Here is a 13,640-nt window from a genome sequence, read left to right as displayed (position 1 = left end):
ACATGGCTATTCTCAAATTACTTTGTATTGTCAGTGCGATGCTAAGATCTACATCTCCCTAGATTTTGGCAGGGTGAAGATGGAGAATGTAGTGCATTTATTATCTGCTCTAAAAGCTACATTTTGCTATGTAGCTACATTTTTGCTATCTCTGTTTTAGCAATAGAAATTTCAGAATAAATTAAAGTTTTCTTTGTGATCTCAGTGAGATTGCCACTTATTCATTTGTCTATTTCTTTTACAAGATATAAATTTAACATGGGTAGGCATTTCATGGAGAGAAGGTACATAAACCTTTCCTGTGGTTAAGTACTTTGTTTTATCATGGGAAATTCTACTGATAGTGTTTGACAATTTAGTGAATAAAGATTCTTCTCAAGATCTAAATGGGTGGAGTTTATATTGGAACAAATAACCACATCGTTCCTTTTAGCTTTTTTTGGTTGGTTGGGTTTTTTATTTGCTTGGTTTTAGGTTTTATTGTTTGGTTGGTTTGGGAGGCTTTTTTGTTTGGTTTTGGTTTTTTGTAAATATAGAAAAATGAGCTATTTGAATGGTGGGTTCACTCTCTTGTATGTTCTAAAATTAGGAATAAAATATCTTTTATCATTGTCTCAAATAGAACAATAAAAAGAGGCAGAGGTAAACTATATGTGAACCTTGTGTTTATTTATGGTTGTTTCATATCGCTGCATAATTAATTTATAGATGAGCTAACCTCTATTGCTTTTATTTGCTTAGTTAGCAAGACAGTAGAAAATTAAGCTTAAATCTCAGGTATTACAACCTAAATGAATAAATAATATAAAACCTATCCTGTTTAAAGTCACTATGTCTTGTCCTCAGAGCATGCTCTGAGCCTCATGAGTGTTTCAACCAAAAATAGATTGTTTACAAGAGCACTCTGAATTAGTAATTATTGTTTGAGCTGTCTGTACAGTCAGTAAACAAATTAGCTGTTGGATTTTGCTTGTAAGCAGCTTTTTTTTAGGCATCAGTTTTAACAGTCAAGAAGTGGAACTTTAATAAAAATGCAAATTCTAATATTTCAAAAATTTTAGGTTTTGTTTTTTAAAAGTAAATACTAGTTTTCACATTTTCCCCTATTTTGTAATTTATGCCCTAATTGAAATTAGTGGAGTGTAATTTTTCAAGAAAGAAATTTGTTTTAAAACAGATGGAAAAAATGAAGATGATAAAGCAGGATATGGATATTTGAAAACAGATTTAAACTCCTCATTAAATGAAGTACTTTCTTGGTGTGCTTATCAGGAAACTACTTCACACAGGTCTCTTACCTGCAGAGAGATAAGAAAACGGCTGCATGTGCTATATAGGTTTCCTGTTATGACTATGGAAGGCTGGAAGTAAACCTGGAATTGTGCTGCTTTGGTCCATAGCCTGAAGAAATTTAGCATAGAGAGCTATTCCCTTTTTTGCTTATCTATGCTTAAAGAAAAAAAAATAAAAGGAAAGCATATGAATGCTGTTTTACAAATAAACTGCAAGTGGGATAAAATTTGGCTGTTTCAGGATAAATACTCTTTGATATCTGACCATTTGTCACTGTTTCAGTACAAGTTAAAGGAACCACTGTAACAGGAATTGCTCAATTTTGTATCACTGTGCTTGTAGATGGGAATGTCTTCAGAAACCCATAGCAAACAGGACACAGATTTTCATTCTATTTGCATATTTGCCTAAATTATTCTGTGCAGGTAACTCATCTGTCTTCAAAGTTGTTGGCTAAGCTTTGTATTCAGTCCTGGGAAAGTCTGTTGATAATTAAATACCTTGGGGAAAATAAGAAAAATTGGCCTATTATTGTATTGTCAAAGAACAGAAAAACTAAAAGGGACCAAATTATAAGTTATGTTAATTTTAATTTGGCAGTTCATTTGGATGTGATTGTGCTAGTGATACAAATGCATAGCAAGTTTATCCTGAAGAATTAATACCAGAATCTCATAGGCCAGTTTGAGAGACTCACAAAACAAACCAGCCCTGCTACTTTTGTGTTTCAGTGCTTGTGAAAATGAATCAAAGTTTCTTCTAACTGATAAAATAAAAATGTTATAACATTCCTTCTAATGGAATTAGATCACATTCTCATTTTCCACTAGAGAGCAGCATTTTCTTTTGAGAAAAGAATTATTGGGTAGCTTCTTTATTTTTTTTTTCTATTAAAAATGGGGTTTTTCCAATATCGGGACTGATACATGAGAGGGAAACCAACCTGTTAAAATGATGTGTATGAGGAAGGAGATTAAGGGACTGTATTTTCTTAAGGAGAAAGCAGAGTCCATATATGCTTTTTATTAATTAGTAAAATTTTCACTTGCATATCTTTTGTCTATCTGGATTAAAAAACAAACCAGAAGCAGTACTTAAGTGAAGACTCTGGGGTCATTGCTAAAAGCATGTTGTGAGTTGCTCCTGGAAAGAGATAGAACAGTGAATCTGCAGTGAGTGGGGACATGTCTTTTGTGGCAGTGTTTTCCAGGCAGCCGAGATTGTTGCAATCTGCGTTCAGTCTCCAGCGAGTGCTGAAATCCAACTCTGAGAGCCGCTCTGAAGCGTGAAGTTCTGGCAGCTGGCTCAGGAGTGTCTCACATCATTCAGCTGCTGCACAACTCCAAGGCAAGGCTGCCTGAAAAACACTGAAGGGGATGCTGATCGATGCAAGAGACCAATGGCTAGGACTGGAAATAGTATGAAACAGGTGGTCTTGTCTGTGTATAGACGGCTGAAACCAGCAAGATTTATGAAAGATAACTTCCCCTTGAATGTCTGAAAGCTGCAGGGGTGCCTTAGTTTGTTACTTGCTGTCAGATTTGTGACTCAATTCACGGTGGTGAGAACCTGGCATTGGCTGGCTGTGCTTAGGGGTTCTGTGGGCCTTGAGCTGCTCCAACACTGCACTGCCTTCACCACCACCACTACTTCTGTGTGCATCAGAGGGTAAAAGGTGTTTCTTCATCCCAAGAGTCTGCCCTGTGAGCCCAAGGCTTCAGGATCAGGAATAACTGCATGCTCCTTTTGAAAGCAAGGACAATAGTCAGGACTGGTGCTGTACAGGAATATGGTGGTTTCTGCAGGTGTTGAGGATAGAGGGAAGAAAGCTGAAAAGACAGGAAATGCAGAAATAAGCAAATGTGTATGGAACCAGAGTAGCAATTCAGATCTGCCTGGGGAAGAAACAGAGATGGCAGCTGGGTCAAGTGACACACAGATGTTCATAATCTCTTTAAGGAGTCCTAGGAAGTAATGGAAATAGGTGGGAAAAGGACAGATATTCACTCATTGCTGAGAACTAAGATTTTGTCATTTGTCCTGGGGATTGCTCTTAGTAGCTGTGACAAATGGTAGTTAAAACATCATTCATTTTGTAGATGACTGTTAATAAGGAACAATAACTCTGAATTAATTCCTTCAGGTATCGTATCTGTTTAGTTATAAAGCTTTTTCAACCAACTGGGCATAATTACAGCTGCTGAACTACAGTGATTGCTACTGTTAAGTGTAAAAACTGCTGTTGGGTTCTGGTGCAGCTCATGTGGAAGACCATAGCTATAATTAGCAGGCAAATAGGAATCTTTTAATATGTGTTGATACCTGCAGTTGGGTCAGAAATACACCTAGACAATCCTTAGCTGAGGTGTTTTTAATAATATAAGTCATGCTACTGGGACAAGAGACAGAAATTCTATCCATTATGTTCCTTTTGTTGTGTCTCTTCCTACAAGAGAGGTGACAACATCTATGAAGAGCAGACAGGTAATTCAAGGAAGTCTGAAGGAAAACTACTGTATATAGGTTTTTTTTGTTGCTGTTGATCATAGCACTGTGGTGGCAGACATTCATTGCAAACTGTCTTCATTTTATGTTGTTTTCAGAACCAGATAGTGCAGATAGTCCATGGATAAAGGAGGACATGCAGGTGCCTCATTGTGGCTTTCAGGGTCCACAGAAAGCTAGAGTACCCCTCAAGATTTCATAGCAAGTTCTTTCTCTTCCATGATAGAGGTGTTTTGTCAGGTGGAGACAGTGTTGGCCAGAAATGAAGCTGTTGCAAAAGCAGCAGGTACCTGGGTTAACCACAGGTATATTATTTTCATTTTTGTGAAAGTGTAGGTTGGTTGCTTAATCTTTTGATATATATGACAATTTTCTCAGTGGGCATCCTTTTTAAATGTTAAATTGTCTAGATTTTTAAAAGCAAAATAAAATTAATTGCCAAGAAAATGCAAAAGCAGTCTTGAAATTTTGCTGGTAAACTTTATGAGTCCCAGGAAATGTCAGAATTGGTTGTGAGACTTTGAAATTACTTTTCTTGATTTATTATTCCAGAGTTTGTTGGTTTCTGGGAATTTAATAGTGTGGTGTGATTCATCCTGATGTGTCACAGGCAGAGCATTTTTTGGCTCAGGTAGATTGACAGCATCCCCGTGGTAAACTGCAGATGGTGTTTGGAGTGGTGAGGGTGGCTCTGGCCATGTCATGGTGCAGGTTTGAAGCAGGGGCAATGTGTGACTCATTTCTGTAGGGCACAGTGGGTAGGGGATCTCTTTCATGGGAAGGAAGGACACACCCCTTACTCTGCACTGATCCCTGCACTTTTCCAATTCAGTGATGCTAAAATGTCTGCTGTATGTGTAGGTACCTTGACAAGCCCACACAGTAACTGGCTCTCTTTGCCATATGCTGTTCTTCCAGCTTTTCCACTCCTGCAGATATTTTCCAGTTACATCAGAGACTTTCTTTAAACTTTTATTTTTCAGAAGATATATAGTTCTTCTGACTTGTGCTACTGCTGTGCATTTTCTAGTTCTCTTTGCATTTATTTCAGTCTCCTTGTCCTTGTTTCTCCCACAGATTCCTCCCTTCTGGACCTGTAGTGACTGTCACTGCTGGTGACACTGCTTCCCTGCAGCAGTGCTATGTCAACCATACTGTGCCACTGGCTGGGCTCAGCTCAGCCATGCAAGGTTACTGTGAAGACTTGCCTGGAGGATAATTAAACCACTCAAGGAAGAAACGTCTCCTCAGCACATCTGGATGTGGAAATCTACTGCCATCAAAATTACAGCAATGGTCAAATAACTTTTGAAAAAAAAAGACCTTATATAATAAGGTAATAAATTGAAACTGAAACAAAAGGCATCCTTGCTTCATATGGCTCTTTGTAAGCACTAAAAACTGCATTTAGATCTCCACTTACTTTTGTCTTCAGCCTATTTCTGCTTTCTTCTTCAGCTGTCCTACTTAGCTGGCACAAATGTATTCTCCCCTGCTTGTGTTTCTATGTATTCTGTTGAAAGTGTGGGGAAGGATGAGCAGCACAGCAGCTTGGGAAGTAGCTGGCAAATGTAGAATCAGTTAGCTGTTGCTGCCACAGACTTACAAGACTTGGGGAATTCTTTAGACCCTCTGTACGTTAGATTCAGTCTGTTAAAGACTATTAATTTTGAATAGTCTCTCCTGAGCAATATGGTTGTGAGAGGAGATCATAGAATCATCAAGGTGAGTGAAGAGATTATGCTTGTGAAAACACACGTGTTATGAGGAGTACTTAGTACATAACATTGCCAGGATGTGGGGATTAAAGAATGTGATTAGCAGCTGCTGTATAGTTCTTTTCTTTCTTTCATCTTCCAAAGAAACTCAAAAAGGCTAGTAGTTGGTGCTCTTGAAGCCAGGTGCAAGACAGACACTGACTTTAGATGGAAAAGGAGAGGGCAAAGCAGTGAAGCTCTTGGCTGCCATTAATGATCTTGGAAGGGGAGGGTGGCAGTTCGGAAGGTGAGTTAAGGGAAAAAAGTTCTGAAAGTACAAATAGCTCATGGTAAAAAGGATAATATTTGACTTACCTTGCTGATGAAGTATATTTATCCTTCATGGAATATCCCTAACAGATTTGGACACTTTTTATTTTGGTTATTCTTTTGCACAGTCTTTTTATTACCAAACTGGGGCTTAATCCAAGTCCCCTGGAAACCAATTAGAGAACTCAGCAGAACTGGATGAGCTTTGATATATGCATTATATTTAATATTTCTATCCATCAAACTCCCACCAGTTAATGCATCTTCACGAGTTTCAAACAGTCAAGCAACACTCCTCTAAATATCATTGCTGCAGACTTAGAATTAAAAAAAAAAAATTTAACCTAAAACCTTTTTAAGGCTTCCATGCCACTCAGGACTGTCTCAGATGTTTCTCCTTATTCTGGGCTATGCTGGATATGCTCTTTTCCATTTAGTTTCAAGGTGGAAATTTTCTGTTTGTTTTGGGAGTTGTTGGTTTGTTGTTCAATTCTGACAATTCTTGGTATTGGTAATAATTTAAGTTCTAAATTATTTTTGTGCCATTTTTCTTTTAAAAATACTAACTTGAACTGTTGAATGATTAATTTTTACGTTTGTGTTATGTGGGGAAAAATAAAGAAGAAAAATGAGGATCTGTAGTTCATTTTAAACTGGGTGACCAAACCTTGTGGAAGCTGGTAATGCAGCTGCCACTGTGCCAAGCTGAGACATTATTTCATTCTGGAACTCTCTGATGGCTTTCCCATCCCTCCAAGGCATGCAGGCTGAAGCAGAGACTGTAGGACTTTTGCCTTTCAAATGAGAATGTAATTTAGGAGTTACTTCATTTCACATTCGTTCCCGTTTTCAGAACTGATTTTAGTTAAGTCCAGGTTTTTTTTCTATTTTAAACACCCTTCAGTCATAAGTTTCATCTTGGTCCATGGTCTGCTTTGTCTGAGCAAATTGACTACAGTAAGCTGTACATCTTTATTGTTACTGTCATCCTAGTGTTGTCTTTTCCTCCTACAAAAATAATTTCCCCTCCTGCCCAAGGAATATCCTGCTATATTAAAAATTTCTTCTCAAATCAGAATAATATCGAATTTATGCAGTATTTATGTAAACGCAAATCCATGTATCACTGTCAAGTAGCAGTCCAAGTCTTAGCTATGACTGTGACACACGATTTGCTGCAAGTCCAGCATATTTTTCAATGTTTTGACCATCTATCTTTGTCTGATTTTTGCAGGCATTTGTAAAACTGCAAAATTTATGAAAGTACACTAGAAATGCTATTATAAACCAGATGAATTCAGAATGCTAGAGCATTTATTATGAAAATAATAATCCCCTCCAGCTCCCTACAATCCTCTTTATCTTTTTCCACTCATGAGAAGCTTTTGCAGTCCAACCACATCTGAGTACTGGTCTGTTCTCAAATGTGGATCCTGCTGGGTTCTGGGTCTTTTTTAGGAAATGAGCTGCCTCTGTTATCCCATTGCTTATCCCAGTGCTTAAGCATTGAAAAATAGATGAGCTATGGATGAGCTCTTCAGGCATGTGTGGAAAGACAGGTGTTGCACAGATTTCCTTAGGGAGTTCTTTGGGTTTGGACTAGAGATAATTGGACTACCTTGGAATTTTCGAGGAATATTGACTTTCCTGGAGCCATTTGGTTTGAGTTCAGTTGTGCCACAATCAAAGAACTCCCTGGAGTCCCTGGAAAACTTACCTTGTATTGGCATGGATTCAACTCTTAAACCCTTGCGTGTCAGTGCTTGCTGTTAAAAGTACAAATGTCATTCTTAGCAGAGCTGAGAGATGGAACATAAAGAAATACCTTTGCTTCTTCAAGAGCCTTTAGTTTCAAATGCAGGTTGAAAATACTCATTGCTGAAAGAAAACCAATGAAAATGATGAAAATGTGGTGTGGTATTCTCTGGACTCTTTACTATTATATTTGACTATCTCCTTCAACTGCAATGTGGGTTTTCTTCTTACAAGCTCCCAGTTTGTGCATGGCTTGTTTATAGAAGTTGCCCGTGGATGTTTAGGGCACCCTTTTGCTTTTATCTCCCTTTTAGTACTAAAAGAAGTAAAAGCAAATGATTGGTATAAATAATCTCTTGTCTTGACTTGAAAAGTGATCTAGAAACTAAACCAATAACATACTGCAGGCAAAAGCTTTGAAAGGGGCTGTTTAACATCTGCTTGCTTATAGAAGTTAACCACATCACAAGCCAGCCCAGTCTCCCAAAGAAAATTAAATCATGCCCCTGGTCTGTTCTTGGGTCTGTACCCAAGATGGGTACTTGGGATTTGCTGGCAGAGTATCTTCCCTACAAAAGCTGAAATTATTACACCCCTGCAGGATAGCCACCAATGTGCCTCCATAGGGTTTCTGGTTTTCTTTTGCTGCCTGTTTTTAGAAGCAGTTGACTGAAAAACATAAGTGATTTTCTATATTTGCAGCTCCAGGAGGAGATGATTTACCTAGCCATTTCTTCTCCCCCTCCTCACCCCAAACAAACAAACACCCTTCTGGCCAGCTATTCTGCACTTGAGGAATGCCTTTTCTTTCTCTTTTAACAAGTTGATTAAATAAAACAAGCTTTTTATTTGCTTTTTGAACAGGCCAGGGAAAATTCTAAAAACTTGGGCAGAGAGTCTTTTCTCTCTGTTGAAGCTGACTGAAGTAACTGTCTCATCTTCTTCATTTTAAGTTGCCCAGAGTGGGAAACAACCACAATAATTTTTATCTGAAAACTGCCTACTGCAGGTTTTTTTGGGGTTTTTTTTTTTGTTTGTTTGCTGTTTTTGTTTTTTTTTCCTGGTAGCCATAAAAAGGGGAAAAAGTGGCAATATCTGGTCTGCTTTCCCTCATATGGCATGTCACAGAATTTCAGTGAAGAAAGAGCTAAACCATTTCCTGAAGTTCACAGTTGCACATTTTCAGGAAGATAAATGATCCTTGTGCTTCTGTGAGTGTCCAACAGCAGCTCCCTCAGTCTGCAGCTTCAGCAGGAGCTGTGAGAATCTCAGAATTTATGGGCATAGCCCATTCCTGGAAATGATATTGCTAAGTGAAATATCTTCCCTGGGCACTGCCCAGACTGCTCACATTATGGTTTGGGGTTTTTTTAATGGCTAAATGAGGTCCTTTCATCTGCTGGCACATTAAACCAGCACCTTACTATCTTCACAGTGCTAATTAATTATCTATCAGTTACATTAATGTGAAAAAATAAGCTGCTGTTGAGAACTGCTGAGCTGCTAGTGTTTTGTGTTACACCCATGACAAAGTCTCTGTGGTGTTTACGTTGTACCTAAAGAGCTCTAATCTTAACTTGGTGATTACTTGTATTTTTCATATGCCTGTCTTGGAGACTGCATAACCTTCCTTCCATTAATTTATGGTAAATCTCTCAATATTTTTCTCTAAACCATGGTTGTTTGAATCATATGGTTACACGAGAAGTGTAGTTTTTGTTACAAAGCCATTTCTAGGATACTTGACTGCCTGAAGACCTGAATACTAAGGGCTCCAATACCAAATTGCAAATGAAATGTCTCCCATGTATTTAAAATTAATTTTAAATCTTCTAATCTTAAAAAAGAACTCTGTACTTTTGGCCATTAGAATCTGTGATTGGTACAAACTGAGGATTTTGACGAGGGATTTACCAGGAGCCCTACAGCAGCAGAACTGCTGCTGAGACATGGGCAGCAGTAAGCAGGCAGGTGTAGAGGAGCAAATATTTGAGGAGTGACAACTAATTTTGCACAGAAGACTATTGTCCAATGAAAAGTTCCATTAAAATGGGTATAAGGAGCCTGTTTTAAAGCCTAGTTTTATCAGAAAATACCAACATTCTGGGTACTCTAGTGATCTGAATTTGGGTCATTATATAAACTTTTGCTATAATAAATTTGCATCCATTTCAGCATCTGAGCCTTTAAAGTATATTTATGTCTTATGAAGACTTTCCCTGCACTTGCTAGAGAAGGTCTACAGTGAGTTAAGTAACCAAGGTAACAGCAAGATCCCTCTCTTAGACAGGCAAGGGTCTTACAGCTGCACCCATGGAAGAGACTTTTGTGCAATAAGAAATTTATCTGAGTTTTTCTGAGAGCAGACTTGCCATTTGCAAGACAAATGGAGTGTTAGAGACTCAGATATGACAAAAAGGTAGAAAATGCATTGCCAGAAAGAAAAAAGAAACTTGGTACAACAGGGATTTGCCTGAGAAGGTGGGGCAGGCAAGGCATGATAAGAAGATGAATATTTTATTTTGAAGAAAAGGCGAAGGACTAACACACACTTCTGGGAAAGGCAGGAGTAGCAGTACCCAGAGCCAACACTTCCCTCTAGATTTTGAAATGAGATTCAAGACAGCCAAGTTCTGCCCTGCCTGAACGATGCCATTCCTGTGTGACCCCTGGTAAAAGGTACACTTCAGTGCCCAATCAGGCAGAAGATTGTCTTTATTATTTCAAGTAGCAGAGAACTGCTGCATCGACCTAAAGCTGAGCTCTTAACATAATGCCTCGTAATGAAATTTGATGGCATGTTTCCTTTCCTTTACAGGAAACCATTTAAGCACATACACAATAAAACAATGTTGTTAAAGGAGATTAGCTGAGATTAGAAAGCCTTTTTAAAAAGGGCATATTTGAATAATGTGCAATCTTTCTTCAGTCTTCTGTGCATGTGCTTTCCAAAAGCTTTCCATAGCTTGGTGTCCTGTGGCAGGCACAGAGGGATCTGCCTTGGCACTGACCAAGGGAGCTCTGCTCCAGCAGGTGACACCAGGCACCTCTCACTTCTTACCTGTGCTGTGACGCCAACAATTAATGCACAGTGGTTAACTGGTACTTGTGGAATGTACAGTTACTTGACCAGCTAAACTGCCCAACTTACTAGAGAGAAAGAGGCAGACTTTCTGATAAATTCAAATAGACCAGAACTAACATACTCTGCAGGAATTTCTAACATTAGTCATTAAACAACAAAGGTAATCTATGTGTATTTTGTATAGCAAAAAAGGTTGTTGAAAAAAACATGAATGCAAAATTGGTAGAAGTTAGTCTATAAGAGCATTAAATAAAAATGGACCAAATGTGAAAATACTTGTTTCAAAATCACTTCATTGTTTCAAGTATTGTAGTAAATAATAACTTAAGGTTGAGAATAATCCCTAACTCCCCTTATTCTCTATTTGCCTTCACCAGAAGTTGAATGCATAGCACAATTATGCATGCAACCCAAAGTATTTTCACATGAGAGAAACCATTATCTTCTGGGCTACATAAAGTGGCTTGAAACTCAGTTCAGGACCTGAATTCTCCCAATGGATGTGTTAAAAGGAAAATGTAGGGAAGAAAGGGCTTTCCCTTCTACCTCAGAGTCCAGGTCTCTCGACACTAAATAAACCACGGGGTTGGTTGGACCAGAGACTGTCAGATAATTGAAGTTCCCTCTTGATGTAATTGGGTTAACACCACTACCAGTAAAACCCTTCCAGCGTAATTGAGAAGTGTGAAACGTGAATTTAAGATGAGAACTACTTGTGGTCATTCTGCAGTCTGTTTGCCTTGCTGTCTGCAAATTAAGGTAACATTTGGTGCCAGTGGTGTTGGCAGGCCACGTACTTGCAGGCAGAAAAGTTGTTACTCTCCTATTTCTTTGCTAAACAGTTGCGTCCTCCTGCTGCGGCTGAGCACGGACACATCTGAAATCTATTTGCAAATTACCTGGTCTCTAGTCATTGGTGAAACGCTCAAGAAATTCACAGGAACATGAACCAACAGCTGTTACTAGTGTTTAGCTCTCCTTTGCAAACTTTTGTTTTTGCAAATTCTAATGGACAAAGCCCGTAAGCGTTTTTGATGTTTAGCTTTTCCCGGTTTAGGACGAAATAAATCTTGACGCCTGAAGCTGCCGCCCGGTGCAGACGCCGGCAGCCTCAACAGGCGGCGGCTCCCGCCTTCGGGAGAGGCAGCGCACGGCGCGGGCCCGGCCCGTCACCAGCGCGGCAGCGCCGCCTTTGTCTCGCCGCCGAGACACCCGGGCTGGGCACCCCGTCCTGGCCCGGCGGACCCCGGAGGGAGGAGCGGCTGCACCTCCCGCAGGCCGCGCCGCGGGTCCTTCCCCCGGCCCGCCCCGCTCCGCGCCGCACGGGGGCCGGCGGGCGCCGCTGACTGACGGCCGGGGGGCGGGCGGCGGCCGGGCCGGGCCGGGCCAGAGCGGGCCGGGGGAGCGGCGGCCGCTGCGGCGGGCGGGCGGCGCGGAGCGGGGCGGGCGGTGCGATGCCGCAGCCCCGTCTCGGCGCAGGCGGCAGCTTTGTGTAGCCAATATGGCTGCGTGCGCCCGCCGATGAAAGGAGGCGCCTGGAGCTGAGCCCGTCTCCCCGCACCCCCTCCCGGCCGTGTGGCCGCGGCCAGCGGCTGAGAGAAGTTATCCCGACTGCCCCGCGGGGGTGCGGGGTGCCGGGAAGCGGCGGCGCTCCCCGCGGCTCCTGCTCCCGGCAGTCCGCTCCCGCGGGCAGGCGAGAGGAGGAGGAGGAGGAGAAGTTGTTTCGCCGCCCGGGGCGGCGGAAAGGAGGCGAGCGGGGCGCCAGACGGAGGAGGAAGAGGAGCAGCAGCCCCTGACGGCGGCTCGCCCCCCGCCTGCTGGAGGAGGAGGAGGAAGAGGAGAAGGCAAAGCCGCCCTCGGCCCAGCTCCTGTCCCAGCTCCGCTCCTGCTCTCCGGACGAAGTTTCGCCGGGGGCCGCTGCGGGGGCGCCGGGTGCCGGAGGAGGGCGGCCGGCGGCGCCCGCCCCGCCTCGGCCCGCGCCTCCCCGGGGGCGGCGGTGGCGGAGCGGCGGGGCCGGGGGCGGGCGAAGTTTGGCCGGCGGCGGCCCTGCAGCGGCCATGGAGCCGAAGCACAAGGAGCTGCTCGCCCAGTGCCGGCAGAGCCTGGCGCAGGCCATGACCGAGGTGGACAAGGTGGTGGAGCTGCTGGAGGCCGCCGGCGCCCTCGGCCCCCGCGACCTGCGCGACCTGGAGGCTGCGGGAGGCGGGAAGGCCGAGCTGCTCATCGCCCTGCTGCTGGGCAAGGAACGGGACCACTTCCAGGACCTGCGGGTGGCCCTGGAGAAGACGCAGCCCCACCTGCTCTCCATCCTCTACCTGAACGGCGTGGCGGGGACGCCGGCCGCGGCCGAGACGGCCGGTGAGTGGGGCCGGGGCCGCGGGGCGGGAGCAGGAGGAGGGCAGCGGCTGCCCCCGCCCACCCCCGCCGGGGCAGCGCGGGCCCGCGGGCCCCCCGCCCCGAGGTGGGAAGGCAGCGGGCGGGGGTCCTCCTTTTCCGGTGGAGAATAAAACTCTCCCGTGTTTGCTTTTGGGCTCTCGATGATTGTTTTCTGCTTCCGACCCTTTCGCTTTCTCTCCTGGCGGGAGCGCTGGTGCTGGTCCCCGAGAGGTGCCGCGGATGCTGCGCCTTGCCTTTTGGAGAGGCCAGCCTAGCCTGGCTCTTGCGGCTGCTGCCGTTCCCCGAAGTCAGGTGTCGCCTGGGGATTCGGGAAAACCGAACCCGAAGGGACTTTTCTCCCTTGAGCACCAACTGCAGCCGTGTTACACAGCCGCTTCTCGGCCGGGCAAAACTGAAACTCCCCGTGCAGCCGCTGTGCCGGAGCTGGCCGGCTGGCAGGACTCCAGCAGATGTGCCTTTGAGTAAATGTTGTAACTCTTGTCCTCGGGACAGCCCTGTGTTTGTTTGAGACTATACTGTTGAAAGTCTTCTTGGTGGTTAGAACAGGGGAAAACATTGAGTAGAACACGTTAGAACCT

At 43.3% G+C, this 13,640-nt stretch overlaps 2 protein-coding genes across 6 annotated transcripts in view; both read left to right on the top strand.

Annotated features, from left to right (window-relative positions):
- POLR3A (RNA polymerase III subunit A) overlaps positions 1 to 5,163 on the top strand; it is a 37,250-nt gene extending 32,087 nt beyond the window's left edge. The window contains exon 32 of the mRNA XM_033066814.2: positions 4,876 to 5,163. The gene's annotated coding sequence lies outside the window, so the exon portion shown is untranslated. The remainder of the gene's footprint in view (positions 1 to 4,875) is intronic.
- A 7,521-nt stretch (positions 5,164 to 12,684) lies between these two features.
- DLG5 (discs large MAGUK scaffold protein 5) overlaps positions 12,685 to 13,640 on the top strand; it is a 103,191-nt gene continuing 102,235 nt past the window's right edge. For all 5 annotated transcript variants that reach the window (XM_033065659.1, XM_033065657.1, XM_033065658.1 and 2 more), the window contains exon 1: positions 12,685 to 13,023. In XM_033065659.1, coding sequence (XP_032921550.1) covers positions 12,723 to 13,023 — 301 coding nt within the window. In that variant the 5' untranslated portion in view covers positions 12,685 to 12,722. The remainder of the gene's footprint in view (positions 13,024 to 13,640) is intronic.

The sequence above is a fragment of the Catharus ustulatus genome, chromosome 8, assembly GCF_009819885.2.
Source record: "Catharus ustulatus isolate bCatUst1 chromosome 8, bCatUst1.pri.v2, whole genome shotgun sequence".
Classification (NCBI taxonomy): domain Eukaryota; kingdom Metazoa; phylum Chordata; class Aves; order Passeriformes; family Turdidae; genus Catharus; species Catharus ustulatus.
Note: the sequence above shows the minus strand (reverse complement) of the source record. Positions and strands in the feature narration are given on the sequence as shown.